This window comes from Armigeres subalbatus, chromosome 3 (assembly GCF_024139115.2).
Source record: "Armigeres subalbatus isolate Guangzhou_Male chromosome 3, GZ_Asu_2, whole genome shotgun sequence".
NCBI lineage: Eukaryota > Metazoa > Arthropoda > Insecta > Diptera > Culicidae > Armigeres > Armigeres subalbatus.
Window position 1 is genome coordinate 323957381 of NC_085141.1, and position 16872 is coordinate 323974252.

The 16872-nt window shown below is 40.4% G+C and overlaps 1 protein-coding gene across 34 annotated transcripts in view; it reads right to left on the minus strand.

Moving 5' to 3' along the window:
• The window catches only part of LOC134225499 (patronin), a 303747-nt gene that overhangs the window by 265433 nt on the left and 21442 nt on the right, over window positions 1-16872 (minus strand). For all 34 annotated transcript variants that reach the window (XM_062705624.1, XM_062705622.1, XM_062705621.1 and 31 more), the window contains one exon: window positions 8255-9018. In XM_062705624.1, coding sequence (XP_062561608.1) covers window positions 8255-8320 — 66 coding nt within the window. In that variant the 5' untranslated portion in view covers window positions 8321-9018. The remainder of the gene's footprint in view (window positions 1-8254; window positions 9019-16872) is intronic.

Below are 16872 nucleotides of genomic sequence, written 5' to 3' on the forward strand. Positions count from 1 at the left end.
AAATTTGGGAATTCTTCAATTTCGAGGAAATTTCCCTCGAATTTCAGAAATTCGAATTTTGGGAAATTCTTCGAAATTTCAGAGAATTTCGGAAATTTCGACAGGAAATTCCTTCGAATTTCCTTGGGAAATTCCTTCAATTTCAGGAAATTTCAATTTCAGGAAATTCCTTCGAATTTCATGAAATTCTTCGAATTTCATGGGAAATTCCTTCGAATTTCCTTGGGAAATTCCTTCGAATTTCCTTGGAAATTCTTCGAATTTCCTTGGGAAATTCTTCGAATTTCTTGGAAAATTCCTTCGAATTTCCTTGGGAAATTCCTTCGAATTTCATAGGGAAATTCCTTCGAATTTCCTTGGGAAATTCCTTCGAATTTCCTTGGGAAATTCTTCGAATTTCCTTGGAAATTCCTTCGAATTTCCTGGGGAAATTCCTTCGAATTTCCTGGGGAAATTCCTTCGAATTTCCTGGGGAAATTCCTTCGAATTTCCTGGGGAAATTCCTTCGAATTTCCTGGGGAAATTCCTTCGAATTTCCTGGGGAAATTCCTTCGAATTTCCTGGGGAAATTCCTTCGAATTTCCTGGGGAAATTCCTTCGAATTTCCTGGGGAAATTCTTCGAATTTCCTTGGAAATTCCTTCGAATTTCCTTGGGAAATTCCTTCGAATTTCTTGGAAATTCCTTCGAATTTCAGGGAAATTCCTTCGAATTCTTGGGAAATTCCTTCGAATTTGAAATTCCTTCGAATTCCTTGGGAAATTCCTTCGAATTTCCTTGGGAAATTCCTTCGAATTTCCTTGGGAAATTCCTTCGAATTTCATGAAATTCCTTCGAATTTCATGGGAAATTCCTTCGAATTTCCTTGGGAAATTCCTTCGAATTTCCTTGGGAAATTCCTTCGAATTTCCGAAATGTCGAATTTCCTTAAAATTCTTCGAATTTCTTGGGAAATTCCTTCGAATTTCCTTGGGAAATTCCTTCGAATTTCCTTGGGAAATTCCTTCGAATTTCCTTGGAAATTTCTTCGAATTCCCTTGGAAATTTCTTCGAATTTCCTTGAAAATTCCTTCGAATTTTCTTGGAAATTTCTTCGAATTTCCTTGAAATTCCTTCGAATTTCCTTGGGAAATTCCTTCAATTTCCTTGGGAAATTCCTTCGAATTTCTTGGGAAATTCTTCGACTTCTTGGGAAATTCCTTCGAATTTCCTTGGGAAATTCCTTCGAATTTCCTTGGGAAATTCCTTCGAATTTCCTTGGGAAATTCCTTCGAATTTCGAATTCCTTCGAATTTCCTTGGGAAATTCCTTCGAATTTCCCTGGGAAATTCCTTCGAATTTTCTTGGGAATTTACTTCGAATTTTCTTGGGAATTTCCTTCGAATTTCCTTGGGAAATTCCTTCGAATTTCCTTGGGAAATTTCTTAAAATTTCCTTAGGAATTTTCCTCGGGAAATTCCTTCAAATTTTCTTGGGAAATTATTTCGAATTTCCTTGGGAAATTCCTTGGGAATTTTCCTGGGAAATTACTTCCAAATTTCTTGGGAAATTTCTTCGAATTTCCTTGGGATTTTTTTTTCAATTTTTCTGGAGATTCCTTCAAATATCCTCGGGAAATTCCTTCAAATTTCGTCGGGAAATTCCTTCGAATTTCTTTGAAAAATTTCTCCGAATTTTCTCGGAAAATTCTTTCCAATTTGATTGGGAAATTCGAAGGAATTTCCCGACGAAATTTGGAGGAATTTCCCGAGGAAATTAGAAGGAATCTCCAAAAAAATTGAAAAAAAAATCCCAAGGAAATTCGAAGAAATTTCCCAAGAAATTTGGAAATTTCAGGAAAATTCGAAGGAATTTCCCAAGGAAATTCGAAATAATTTCCCAAGGAATTTCGAAGGAGTTTCCCAAGGAAATTCGAAAGAATTTTCCAAGAAAATTTGAAGGAATTTCCCGGGGAAATTTGAAGATATTTCCTAAGGAAATTTTAAGAAATTTCCCAGGGAAATTTTAAGAAATTTCCCAAGGAAATTTTAAGAAATTTCCCAAGGAAATTTTAAGAAATTTCCCAAGGAAATTTTAAGAAATTTCCCAAGGAAATTTTAAGAAATTTCCCAAGGAAATTTTAAGAAATTTCCCAAGGAAATTCGAAGGAATTTCGCAAGGAAATTCGAAGGAATTTCCCAAGGAAATTCCCAAGAAAATTCGAAGAAATTTCCCAGGGAAATTCGAAGGAATTTCCCAAGGAAATTCAAAGGAATTTCCCATGGAAATTCGAAGAAATTTCCCAAGGAAATTCAAAGGAAGGTCCAAAGGAAATTCGAAGGAATTTTCTGAGAAAATTCTAAGGAATTTCCCAAGGATATTCGAAGGAATTTTCCAAGGAAATTTGAAGGAATTTCCCGAGGAAATTCAAAGGAATTTCCCGAGGAAATTTGAAGGAATTTCCCAAGGAAATTCGAAATAATTTCCCGAGGAAATTTGAAGGAATTTCCCGAGGAATTTTGAAGGAATTTCCCAAAGAAATTCGAAATAATTTTCCAAGGAAATTCGAAGAAATTTCCCAAGGAAATTCGAAGAAATTTCCCAAGGAAAATTCCTTCAAATTTCCTTGGAAAATTCCTTTCTTCGAATTTCCTTGGGAAATTTCTTCGAATTTCCTTGGGAAACTTTTTCGAATTTCTTTGGGAAACTTTTTCGAATTTCCTTGGGAAATTCCTTCGAAAATTCCTTCGAATTTCCTTGGGAGATTCCTTCGAATTTCCTTGGGAAATTCCTTCGGATTTCCTTGGGAAATTCCTTCGAATTTCCTTGGAAAATTCCTTCGAATTTCCTTGGGACCTTCCTTTGAATTTCCTTGGGAAATTTCTTCGAATTTCCTTGGGAAATTTCTTCGAATTTCCTTGGGAAATTTCTTCGAATTTCCTTGGGAAATTTCTTCGAATTTCCTTGGGAAATTCCTTCGAATTTCCTTGGGAAATTCCTTCGAATTTCCTTGGGAAATTCCTTCGAATTTCCTTGGGAAATTCCTTCGAATTTCCTTGGGAAATTCCTTCAAATTTCCTTGGGAAATTCCTTCAAATTTCCTTGGGAAATTCCTTCGAATTTCCTTGGGAAATTCCTTCGAATTTCCTTGGGAAATTCCTTCGAATTTCCTTGGGAAATTCCTTCGAATTTCCTTGGGAAATTCCTTCGAATTTCCTTGGGAAATTCCTTCGAATTTCCTTGGGAAATTCCTTCGAATTTCCTTGGGAAATTCCTTCGAATTTCCTTGGGAAATTCCTTCGAATTTCCTTGGGAAATTCCTTCGAATTTCCTTGGGAAATTCCTTCGAATTTCCTTGGGAAATTCCTTCGAATTTCCTTGGGAAATTCCTTCGAATTTCCTTGGGAAATTCCTTCGAATTTCCTTGGGAAATTCCTTCGAATTTCTTGGGAAATTCCTTCTAATTTCCTCTGAAATTCCTTCGTACTTCCTTGGGAAATTCCTTCTAATTTCCTTGGGAAATTCCTTCGAATTTCCTTGGGAAATTCCTTCGAATTTCCTTGGGAAATTCCTTCGAATTTCCTTGGGAAATTCCTTCGAATTTCCTCGGGAAATTCCTTCGAATTTCCTCGGGAAATTCCTTCGAATTTCCTCGGGAAATTCCTTCGAATTTCCTCGGGAAATTCCTTCGAATTTCCTTGGGAAATTCCTTCGAATTTCCTTGGGAAATTCCTTCGAATTTCCTTGGGAAATTCCTTCGAATTTCCATGGGAAATTTCTTCGAATTTCCTTGGGAAATTCCTTCGAATTTCCTTGGGAAATTCCTTCGAATTTCCTTGGGAAATTCCTTCGAATTTCCTTGGGAAATTCCTTCGAATTTCCTTGAGAAATTCCTTCGAATTTCCTTGGGAAATTCCTTCGAATTTCCTTGGGAAATTCCTTCGAATTGCCTTGGGAAATTCCTTCGAATTTCCTTGGGAAATTCCTTCGAACTTCCTTGGGAAATTCCTTCGAATTTCCTTGGGAAATTCCTTCGAATTTCCTTGGGAAATTCCTTCGAATTTCCTTGGGAAATTCCTTCGAATTTCCTTGGGAAATTCCTTCGAATTTCCTTGGGAAATTCCTTCGAATTTCCTAGGGAAATTCCTTCGAATTTCCTAGGGAAATTCCTTCGAATTTCCTTGGGAAATTCCTTCGAATTTCCTTGGGAAATTCCTTCGAATTTCCTCGGGAAATTCCTTCGAATTTCCATGGGAAATTCCTTCGAATTTTCTTTGGGAAATTCCTTCGAATTTCCTTGGGAAATTCCTTCAAATTTCCTTGGGAAATTCCTTCGAATTTCCCTGGGAAATTCCTCAAAATTTTCTTGGGAAATTCCTTCGAATTTTCTTGGGAATTTCCTTCGAATTTCCTTGGGAAATTCCTTCGAATTTCCTTGGGAAATTTCTTAAAATTTCCTTAGGAAATTTCCTCGGGAAATTCCTTCAAATTTTCTTGGGAAATTATTTCGAATTTCCTTGGGAAATTCCTTCGAAATTCTTTGGGAATTTTCCTGGGAAATTATTTCCAAATTTCCTTGGGATTTTTTTTTTTATTTTTCTGGAGATTCCTTCAAATATCCTCAGGAAATTCCTTCAAATTTCGTCGGGAAATTTCTTCGAATTTCTTTGAAAAATTTCTCCGAATTTTCTCGGAAAATTCTTTTCAATTTGATTGGGAAATTCGAAGGAATTTCCCGACGAAATTTGAAGGAATTTCCCGAGGAAATTTGAAGGAATCTCCCAAAAAATTGAAAAAAAATCCCAAGGAAATTCGAAGAAATTTCCCAAGAAATTTGGAAGTAATTTCCCAGGAAAATTCGAAGGAATTTCCCAAGGAAATTCAAAATAATTTCCCAAGGAAATTCGAAAGAAATTTCCCAAGGAAATTCGAAATAATTTCCCAAGAAAATTTGAAGGAATTTCCCGAGGAAATTCGAAGGAATTTCCTAAGGAAATTTTAAGAAATTTCCCAGGGAAATTTTAAGAAATTTCCCAAGGAAATTTTGAGAAATTTCCCAAGGAAATTTTAAGAAATTTCCCAAGGAAATTCGAAGTAATTTCCCAAGGAAATTCGAAGGAATTTCCCAAGGAAATTCCCAAGAAAATTCGAAGGAATTTCCCAGGGAAATTCGAAGGAATTTCCCAAGGAAATTCGAAGGAATTTCCCAAGGAAATTCGAAGGAATTTCCCAAGGAAATTCAAAGGAAGGTCCAAAGGAAATTCGAAGGAATTTTCCGAGAAAATTCGAAGGAATTTTCCAAGGAAATTCGAAGGAATTTTCCAAGGAAATTCGAAGGAATTTCCCAAGGAAACTCGAAGGAATTTCGAGGAATTTGAAGGAATTTCCCAAGGAAATTGAAATAATTTCGAGGAAATTTGAAGGAATTTCCTGAGGAATTTTGAAGGAATTTCCAAAGAAATTGAAATAATTTCCAAGGAAGTTCGAAGAAATTTCCCAAGGAAATTCGAAGAAATTACCCAAGGAAAATTCCTTCAACTTTCCTTTGAAAATTCCTTTCTTCGAATTTCCTTGGGAAATTTCTTCTAATTTCCTTGGGAAATTTTTTCGAATTTCTTTGGGAAACTTTTTCGAATTTCCTTGGGAAATTCCTTCGAAAATTCCTTCGAATTTCCTTGGGAAATTCCTTCGAAAATTCCTTCGGATTTGATTGTGAAATTTCTTCGAATTTCCTTGGAAAATTCTTTCGAATTTCGTTGGGACTTTCCTTTGAATTTCCTTGGGAAATTTCTTCGAATTTCCTTGGGAAATTTCTTCGAATTTTCTTGGGAAATTTCTTCGAATTTTCTTGGGAAATTTCTTCGAATTTTCTTGGGAAATTTCTTCGAATTTCCTTGCGAAATTCCTTCGAATTTCCTTGGGAAATTTTTTCGAATTTCCTTGGGAAATTTCTTCGAATTTCCTTGGGAAATTCCTACGAATTTTCTTGGAAAATTCCTTCGAATTTCCTCGGGAAATTATTTCGAATTTCCTTGGGAAATTCCTTCGAATTTCCTTGGGAAATTCCTTCGAATTTCCTTGGGAAATTCCTTCAAATTTCCTTGGGAAATTCCTTCAAATTTCCTTGGGAAATTTCTTCTCCGAATTTTCTCGGAAAATTCTTTCCAATTTGATTGAACTACTCGTTGAATTAAGTTGTTTTTTTTTGTATTTCACTATCACTATCACAATTATGTTCATTCGTTTTATTTTACAACTTTTTTTTATTTTTCTTTTATTTGGTAGATCATTTGGCATTATAGAAATATGTAAAAATGTTGTATTGTTTTTAATATTTTTACTTAACAATGGCTTGAACACGGCTCCGGCCTAAGTAAAATACCATTCTCACATTAAGTTCTACATGCGCAGCCAATTAGCTTCAATTTTTTTTTTTTGTAAATCGAAAGAATACTTGATACTTGATGGGCTACAGTTCTTCGATGAACCTACGCCGAATGGAGTATCCTTCTCTACTGGACTCAATCCTGGGCCAATCGCTTCCAGTTGCCCTGAACATTGAGCTCCCTCAGGTCCTCTTCAACTGCAAAAAAATCGAATGAATAGTGAGTTTAAAACCATCCATCATTATTTTGGAGTGTTTTCCTAATCTGTGAACGACCCCTTGGTGGTCTCATCAAAAATCTGTCTGCGTGTGTTTCATCAATACTGCGATGGTTTATGACACCACAGTATAACGGCGAATACTGACACGACAATTAAGGAAGACCCGCCCGACATAAAACATAAACCTGAACAGCACCCATGCACAAGAGCTCATAACTCCATAACAGAGTACGTAACTACCATCAGTCACACCGGAGTGGAACACACGTGCAAAGCATCCCGTGGGACCTCCACGCGCCCCGTCGCACTTTTTCGATGGCACACGCCGCACCGAGCCCGTCAAGTTAGTTCCTGTCTGTCTGCCATCGCTCGCCAGCAGCACGAGTCAGCAACGGACACACAGCCGCACTGGAGTATTTATCATGTCTGTTGTATTCCAATGATGCCATCACTCGTGTCGTGTCACTGACACGCCGGGCAGGAACTAATGGCATACGTTTTGTTTATGTGTCACTTTTCGGGAGTATTTATGTTTGGGATTTGCTGCGTGTTCCTGTGTTCATTAGGTGAGAAAAGCGGAACTGCTGCCAGGTTCTGGATTGAAAATAGCCGTATTAAGCCTGTTTGGAAGTCAGTGAAGATGGGTAATCATTCTTCCGGGAAGCAACCGAGGAGGAAACATATTTCGACGGGTTTATTTCTAGCTGAAGAATTGAAAACATTTCTATAATCAAAACTGTGATGAATCCGCATTGGATGTAATAAATAGTTACTATTTATCTATGCAAAAGTTGGCAGTCTAAAATATTTTCTAAACTTCACAGAATTCGAAATAAACGATGTCCACCTAATCTTATAAAATTTTCGTTTATGGCATACTTGCCATTCGACCTTTTGTATTTGAACCACAAAAATAACCAGAACTACATCGATTTGATATACAAATAAGCGAGAGTCTAGACATTCTTTCCCGAATGACGGTCACCGGACCTATTGGGAATTCCTAACCCGACAGCAAACACACAACGTTCATTGTGACGAGTTAATTGCATAAAGAGAAATATAGGAGCAGCGCAAGTGATTCAATTTGAAACCATTCTGATCCCCCAAAGGGTAAATTCAAGGTTTTCCGTATGTTGCTTCTTCGACCGCGATGGATGATCTATGAAAGAGAAAAAAAATAGTTCTGGTACGATGCGACCAGACAATTCGACTCGATGCTTCGAGAAACGGAAATCGAACTCGGCTCGAATGCAAGAAATTTAGTGTTTCATGATTAGAATTATGGAAAACAATCGATGGCGGCGAGGTTTGTCCAACATGAGTAGAATTTCAATTGCGTCCGGTATTGGAGCGTTTTCTGCACTACTCGTTGTTTGAATTATGATCCTTGTATGCATTGTATGTAAGAGGTAGAAGGCGACGTTCAATTAAATCTATTCATATTAGCTTTGGTATATCACGCGTCGAAGGTGGCTGAATTGTGGCACTATAGAAAATTGCAATTCAGATGTAGGAATCGTATTTAGAATAATTAATTATTAATATTACCCCTATTGCTCGATTAACTCGTTCTATATTGAACTGAGCACGACGTAGAAGAAAAAGTTACAGTTGTGCGGACCTGAGAATGTGTTTAACTCGAATATGTAAATCAAAAAATCACTTACAAATCTCGACTCCTGCGTCTCCATCTCGTAAGCAGGTCTCGGCTGTTGAGCCTGCTGCGATTCCATACTCCACTTCTGCTCCCACCAATGCCGCTTCTTATGCCGCTACTGCCACTAAATTCTCAATCCGTGCCCTTATCGAGGAATTCCACAGCCCGCACCGCCAAACGTAATCACTCTCAGCACGTACGTACACAACACATGTGCGATCCGACGCGATGCGCTAGAAACTAGAGCGCGGCTTGCTTCCCCGTGCAACGCTCCCACTGGGTGACACTTATCTTGGTGTACTCTCTTTTCACTACGATATCTATTTATCTATATGATAATATTTGGGGCTGGCCTTAGTGCTAGAAACGCTTTCAGCACCGCCGCTCTCTTCACTAATCCTAAATGCACTTACACACTCAACCAACCCAAATTAAACCATACCACCGCTTTCTCTTCCCAAATATTTCTTCACTCGCCGCTTCCACTCAAACTTGGGTCGTCGCGATCGCGCGACGAGTTACTTTGCCGCTGCTGCTGCTAGGTTTAGCTGATGAGGAGGCAGCTTTCTTATTCCCTTCGCTTTCGAGGCAGCCAGCTTATGTATTCCACTTTTTTTCTCGCTTCACAAATTGCGCTTGCTGCTGCTGCTTGCTGCAACTCGAACAGCCTAGAGGGCGCCGTCGTCGCGTTCCTAAGCGCACGTCACCTTTGTTTCCTAATGCACTATTGTTTCACACACAGCTGTCTCTCTGGGCCTTCTCGCCAATTTTACACTGATGAAGATAGAAGGAAGTTAGAAATGATGGAAATCAAACGATCAAAATGCTTAATCCCAGCGTAAGTACGCAGCTTTTTCGGAATAATGGTGACACAATGATGATGCACTTTGAGGAGGAGAGAAACTTCCAAACTGATGAGCATTTACTGGATGAAATCTATGTTGAGAAAGGCGTCTTGGTGTTTTGATAGACTGAATTTTAAATATTTGATGCAGAATAAGATTTAATTAGTCAAAATTGTAGGCTCAATTATCTGAAGGAAATGGCTCGATTATCTGGATGTTTTTACCCATCTTACAAAGATAGAAATATTAGTCGTGTTTGGCACAACATAACACAAAATCAAGGCAAACGCAGCCGTAACGTTTCCAATATGTGCCAGACTAATATTGAACAGCCAGATTATTCCACCTAGTGGCGATAGCGCTCTTCTCGATTTTCTAAGGGAACCAATATCAACAATATTTATAAAAATTGCCAATTTATGAATTTCATTGCAAAGCAAAGTATCCAGATTTTTTATAAGCATTTGTAAGGACATTCTGAGTACGGCATTGATATTATGATTCATGCCACCAAATGGTCCTCCGGAATATTTTATTGACTGCCCGTACTTGCCAGTAGTTATAACCAGATCAGCTGTTCTTGCACAGAGAACCAACAGATGTTTGCTTAAGACTAGAACTCATTTTCAATGTACACGTACTGGTGATTTCATTCGTAAGGTCACACTGGCGCCTGCCACGTCAGAATGCAAGTCAATGTATGGAAGGGGAGGAAATGATGATGCAATCACTCGCCCACTGCAAGCCGATTGTCACCAAGATTTGGGAGGAGGAAGTTTTGCCGCAGGAGTGGATGGAAGGTGTCGTGTGTCCCATCTACAAAAAGGGTGATAAGCTGGATTGTAGCAACTACCGCGCAATCACATTGCTGAACGCCGCCTACAAGGTACTCTCCCAAATTTTACGCCGTCGACTAGCACCAATTGCAAGGGAGTGCGGGTTTTATGGGCGAACGCTCCACTACGGACCAGGTGTTCGCCATTCAACAAGTACTGCAGAAATGCCGCGAATACAACGTGCCCACACATCATCTATTCATCGACTTCAAAGCCGCATATGATACAATCGATCGGGACCAGCTATTGCAGCTAATACACGAACACGGATTTCCGGATAAACTGACACGGTTGATCAAAGCGACGATGGATTGGGTGATGTTCGTAGTTCGAGTTTCAGGGGCATTCTCGAGTCCCTTCGAAACCCGCAGAGGGTTACGGCAAGCTGATGGTCGTGTCCAAGGATGTTAACGATCATTCAGTAATTTGCGTTCGATCATTTAGTAGTTTGTCCATAACACATTCCAGAAGCTGAATTTCAAAATATGTTGTATGGTGAACTTCTAGTGCGAAGGTTTTTCTACAACTCTGCCTAGTGGTTCGTTGTTTGAATTCCACTAGTAACGGAGTTATAGCTATAGTTTCAGTAACTTAGACTAAATGATAACAAAATTCCAATCATTTAGTTTGAGTTACTGCAACTAGCGCTCTAACTCCGTTATTAATTGAATTGTAATAATGAACCATTGGGCAAAGTTATAGAAAAACTTTCGCACTAGAAGTCCACCATACAACATATTTTGAAATTCAGCTTCTGGAATGTGTTATTGACAAACTACTAAATGATCCAACGCAAATTACTGAATGATCGTTAACATCCTTGGTCGTGTCTGCTATTCAACATCGCTTTGAAAGGGGCAATACGAAGATCAGGTTTAACACGAGTGGTACAATTTTCAATAAGTCCGTCCAGCTATTTGGCTTCGCCGACGACATAGATATTATGGCACGTAACTTTGAGAAGATAGAGGAAGCCTACATCAGACTGAAGAGGGAAGCCAAGCGGATCGGACTAGTAATCAATACGTCGAAGACAAAGTACATGATATGAAGAGGTTCAAAAGAAGACAATGTGAGCCACCCCCCGCGAGTTTGCATCGGTGGGGACGAAATCGAGGTGGCAGACGAATTTGTGTACTTGGGCTCACTGGTGACTGCCGAAAATGATACCAGCAGAGAAATTCGGAAACGTATAGTGGCTGGAAATCGTACGTACTTTGGACTCCGCAAGACGCTCCGATCCAATAGAGTTCGCCGCCGTACCAAACTGACAATCTACGAAACGCTCATTAGACCGGTAGTCCTCTACGGACACGAGACCTGGACGATGCTCGTGGAGAACCAACGCGCACTTGGAGTTTTCGAAAGGAAAGTGCTGCGTGCTATCTATGGTGGGGTGCAGATGGCGGACAGTACGTGGAGAAGGCGAATGAACCACGAGTTGCATGAGCTGCTGGGAGAACCATCCATCGTTCACACCGCGAAAATCGGACGACTGCGGTGGGCCGGGCACGTAGCCAGAATGTTGGACCCGGTGAAAATGGTTCTTGACATCGATCCGACGGGCACAAAAAGGCGAGGTGCGCAGCGGGCAAGGTGGATCGATCAGGTGGAAGATGACTTGCGGACCCTCCGTAGACTGCGTGGTTGGCGACGTGTAGCCATGGACCGAGCCGAATGGAGAAGACTCTTATATACCACACAGGCCACTTCGGCCTTAGTCTGAATAAATAATAATAATACTTGCCACAAGTTCATACGGAATTTATTGGAATTTTTGGGTTAGGTTCGAGAGGCAAAGGTTAACGAACTGCCAATGTGATAGATAGGAGAAAGCAACTGATGGAATTTCTAACTGAATGTAGGAAACGAGCTTTTTAGTTCATTTCCAATTCTAGCAGCTACTGCTAGAATGGTAGGTAAAGTTGAAGGTATAGAATAGAAATGGAAACGGTATTTCGAATTCTAGCGATTGCTAGAACATGAAAAATATAGAGAAAGATACAAGTTAAGTAGGAGAACGGAACGGACCTGCGATTGAACCCACGACTTCCTTCGTATGAGGCAGAAGCAGTAGCCATATGACTACCAAACACGTTACAAAATTACCCTGCGGAATATTTATATGAAAAAATGGCTATTTCACCAGCGGTGGGCTATGTATGAATTACAGCACCAGCTCCATACTCCAAAAAATCGGGCTGAAAAATCCTTGTGCTTACGATAAAATGGATGTCCCGAATTTTCTAAAGGATCACTCGGTAGTCAAGGTAATTCATGTATAAACCACAATTTCACCCTCAGAATTTCGGACAATAACCCGGTAAAAATGGTTCTCGATAGTGATAAGTGAATCAGTGGAAGACGATTTGCGGAGACTTAGAGACTTTTTTGTTGCTGACAAAATTTGTCGGATCTTTGTCATTATTGTCTTCCACAAAAACAAAGCTTTGTCGTTGATTCTCTTTTGCCGCATGTTTCGCATGGGCATCCATCCAAAAATTGATTCCCTGGAAGTGGATTTGAAAACGAGCGGAGCGCAATATTTGGGATGACCTTCCTTCTGTCATACTCCCGTACGAAGAGGGAGGGAAGAGTATCAGTGTGGAAGCTGATATCTCTCCACTGGCAAAAGAAAGACTATAATCATCGATCTCACTATCTCACACTCACTATGATCATCGATCACTTTCTCTCTCGTCCTCCTTAAGGCCCGATGCCCACGTAGCGTATTTTCAACGCTGCGTGCACACGGCGTTAAAAGGACGCATGTGTGCATCGGGAAAAAGCGGTAACGCAGCGTCGCCGCACCGATGCATACCTGCGAAAACACCATCAGAAGTCTCCAATCTTCCTGAAATCAGCAGAAGAAGACAATGTTTACGTTTGCGACTTTCGCCCTTTTGAAACAACAATGTCGATTTGACTCACATAAAAATCAGTGTGACTCACAGAATACAATATTTTTCGCCACAGTTCGAGTTTTCTACAGCAAAAAAAAAGTTTGTTTTATTCTCGGTAAAGGTAGATATGTTGTAATCCTAAAGGTTTATTAAGAAGCAGTGATTCGTCAGAAAAATCCCTGTCTCAGTACAATACAGATAAAATCCTTCAGAACGAAGCAGGACTTAGGCTCACTCCGGACTTGACTCTAACCTCGGTCAGCTGCTTCAGGGCTTGCTCAATTGCAATGCAAAACTAGGGTTTTTTAAACACAATGGACCAAAATCATTCTGAGTGAAAGGCAATAGTATTGTGATATGCTGCAATGCGTGAACCAAACTGAATTGTTGTGTGTATATGATCATCCATTCGAATTGATCCGCTAATGATCTATTGACAGTCAATATAAATGAATTGATCAAAACTATATGCCCCTTTATATATGAATGGATCGCTAATCATGCCCGACAGAAGCATTCACTACCAACTTTTGCATTCCGCTACAAAATCTTCGAATTATTAGTTTTTGTTATGTTCACCTTGTTGTTGTGAAACCTACAATGATCCATTAGTTAACTTTCGGTTTAGTTGCCAAAATTGAACCGTCAGTGACATCCTGGTATCCATAGAAAGCACATCCTGAGAAATTGGTTTAGTTATATCCGAACTATTGATCTTAAGTTCCATATTCAGGGTCATTCTCATCCTTGGGTGTCGAAACCTGCTAGACCAAGTCATCTCGTGCCTTATAAGTCAACACCAAACTTTCAAAACGACTTATCTGCATTTGTGAATAGAGATTCAAACCCAATACAAAATGAGCGAGAAACAACGTTTTCTCATCAGCATATTTTCTCGGTTTGGGCTGCCTCAGGGCTGCCTATCCAATTCTGTTTTGTTCGCACTTGTAAACAAGTTTGATAAACTTGTTCTCATTGCCTGTAATAAATCGAAACAGTATTTGCCTTTTTTATCCTTGTTCGTTATCTATTGAGAGCGATTTCTGCAAACCCTGATCCTGGTGCTTTACGAAGAATAAATTATAAATTTACCTTTTCTTGGGATCCTACAGATTCCAAAGAACCACACGGTGTTTAGAGGTGTGCGCCACCACCGCCGACAGTTTATGGCATTACGCCGCTGCTGACACTTTATCATCGATGTGCCGCCGTTTAAAATCTACAACTTTCTACGCCGAATGAAATTTGCAAGGGTCTCCAGAATTTACTGTGACAATTCCGAAGAATCAGTGAAATTTACGTGTAATTTCCCGAACATCCCGGTTAAATTTCAGAGAATTTCTCGTAATACTATTTTCCTTGATAAATTCTTACAATTTTCTGTTAACATTTCGAAACAAAAGCTTTCCCTAATAGCCCAGACAAACTTTCGAAGCATTTTCTGAAGATTTTTTTTCATAAATTTCAGAAAGTTCAAAATCTGAGTAATTTATTTTTAAGGCCGTTCAAATTCTGAGTAAATTTTCGTAAAAGTTAGGAAGAACTTTCCGTGTATTTTTGGAGAATTTGGGCCCACATTCCAGAAAATTTCCTATGGAAATTATGAAAAATTTCCCATGAATATTTAAAAAAATAATCGTGCAAATTTTGAACACCTTCTTGTGGCCGAAGGCTTCAAAGCCAAAAATTGCTCGGCCGAATATGTCATTCAACAGGACAAAGCATTAGACCGAAACTCGTCTGGCCGAAAATCATTTGGGTGAAATAGACATATGGCAGATAATGTCGTTCGGTCGAACAGGTAATTTGGCCGAAAAAGTCGTCTGGTCGAATAGGTCATTCAACCGAAATTGTCATTTGGCCGAAATGCTCATGTACGAGGTGATATTTTTGGCCATGACCTATTTAACAAATGGCATTTTCAGCAGGTCGACCAAACGCTATTTCCGGATAAATTATCTGATGAAGCAAACAAAAGTAAAAGAACAAAAGTAAGTAGATCAAATCTGATATCATTTCCGATAGTGGCAAAACTCATAAAAAATTGAACTACCACTTTCGCCTTTATAACCTCCGGCTCCAGCGATCATGGGATCTTTCTTCTTGTAAAGAAAAAACTGGCGCACCAGTTACAGCGACTACGAGCTTTTCCTCACCGATAGATATATCCTCCGTTTGAAGTTTCTGAGCAAAATCTCCCAGTTCCTGACGCCAAAAAGGTGGATCTCCAGGATTGTCAAGCATATTTTCAATGATCAATGGAGGAGAAGCCCAACCATGCAGTTGCACAAAACCAAAGAAAGCACCTTCACTGGACTGATCAACCTTAAAGACCAGCAGATCATTCAGGCTTCAGGAGAAGAGACTTCGCAAATGTAGCCGAAACAGATGTCATTCGTTACTGGATGATGGTCAAGTTCGTCCTTACTGGATCGGAATGCAATAACGTCGCTCCGGTGGGTGGCATAGACGAAGAAAACAAACACGTACTGACAAGCAGTTGTTTTGTTACTCTCGCGATGGGTTTTTCCCTTTCATACCGAAATTTCCCGGGGCAGCGGTCACTCTCTGCAGGTGCACTATCGATCCATGACAGCCTGTTTTAATCCAAACCATAAAAAGGAGAGTTATTCAAGGGGATGACGAGGGATCTCGACGAAATGAGCACCACCAAACTATAGCTGAAGGACCTGAAGCCAGAAATGAGAAAATATTTTCAAAATTATTCGTCACTGAGTCAGCCAGAAGTACCGCGATCAGCTGCGCCTGATCCATTTTGCCAAAGGTTTAAAAGAGCTGCAGAACATCCATGCTTTGTTTTCTACATCGGTGGGTGAGCTGACCGGACCGATGATGCAAACAGAGACGTGTACCGAGTAGTTACGCAGTGTGCAAACTAACTGAACTTGGGACGTCAGGCCAAAAATTGTCATATCCAAAGTGTCACATTTCACCGTGTGGCAAACACCACGCCTTGTCCAACCTGTTACCTGTTTGACCAAGGTCCTCTTAACTAAATGATTTAACTGCATCCAGGAACGCTCTATGAAAAATCGATCATTTATTGGGTTTCAGAAGCAAGCCAACTATCGCAATCGCAATCGACTGTGTCCTCGATTAGATCCCGGAGTTCCTCACATCCGAAGGAGTCTTTCCAGCTTTAAAATAAGACTACGCCAGCGTGGTGTGGCACCAGCATTTTGGAGCAGCATTCCGTTATCGGAACAGTAAGGAAGTCAACCTTCACCGACGTAATTCCAGGATGGTATGTCGCAAGCCATTAACAAACTGACATCTCTATTACCATTCGGGCAGCAGGGACTATGTCCAAGGGCTTGACGATCCCTCCCCAGGCCATCTGCGAGTTGTGGCGTCTGCCTAGGATGTGGTGGGGTTTGACAGTGGGCCCTGTTAAACCTCTATAAAAGCTGCATGTATCCGCAAGTAGGCTCCGCCAAAGCGACCGTGTGCCGCTCAAAGCGCACAAGCCCAAGTCCTGGTGTTAGGTGGGACGCTAAACAGCCCTGACACGACGGCCCTCCGACGAGACAGGAGGTTTGCGCAGGCCCAATAAGCCGCCTTTAAAAACAACTATTACGAACGACATAGAAGATAATACGACTCGATACAATCGGCAACGACCTAGGCGACGAATAAAGGATCACGATTGGAAGCTTGGAACATGGAACTGCAAGTCACTAGGCTTCGCAGGTTGCGATAGGATAATCTACGATGAATTACATCCCCGCAACTTCGATGTCGTAGCGCTGCAGGAAATCTGCTGGACAGGACAGAAAGTGTGGAAAAGCGGGCATCGAGCGGCTACCTTCTACCAAAGCTGTGGCACCACCAACGAGCTGGGAACCGGCTTCATAGTGCTGGGAAAGATGCGCCAACGCGTGATTGGATGGCAGCCAATCAACGCAAGGATGTGCAAGCTGAGGATAAAAGGCCGTTTCTTCAACTATAGCATCATCAACGTGCACTGCCCACACGAAGGGAGATCCGACGACGAGAAAGAAGCGTTCTATGCGCAGCTGGAGC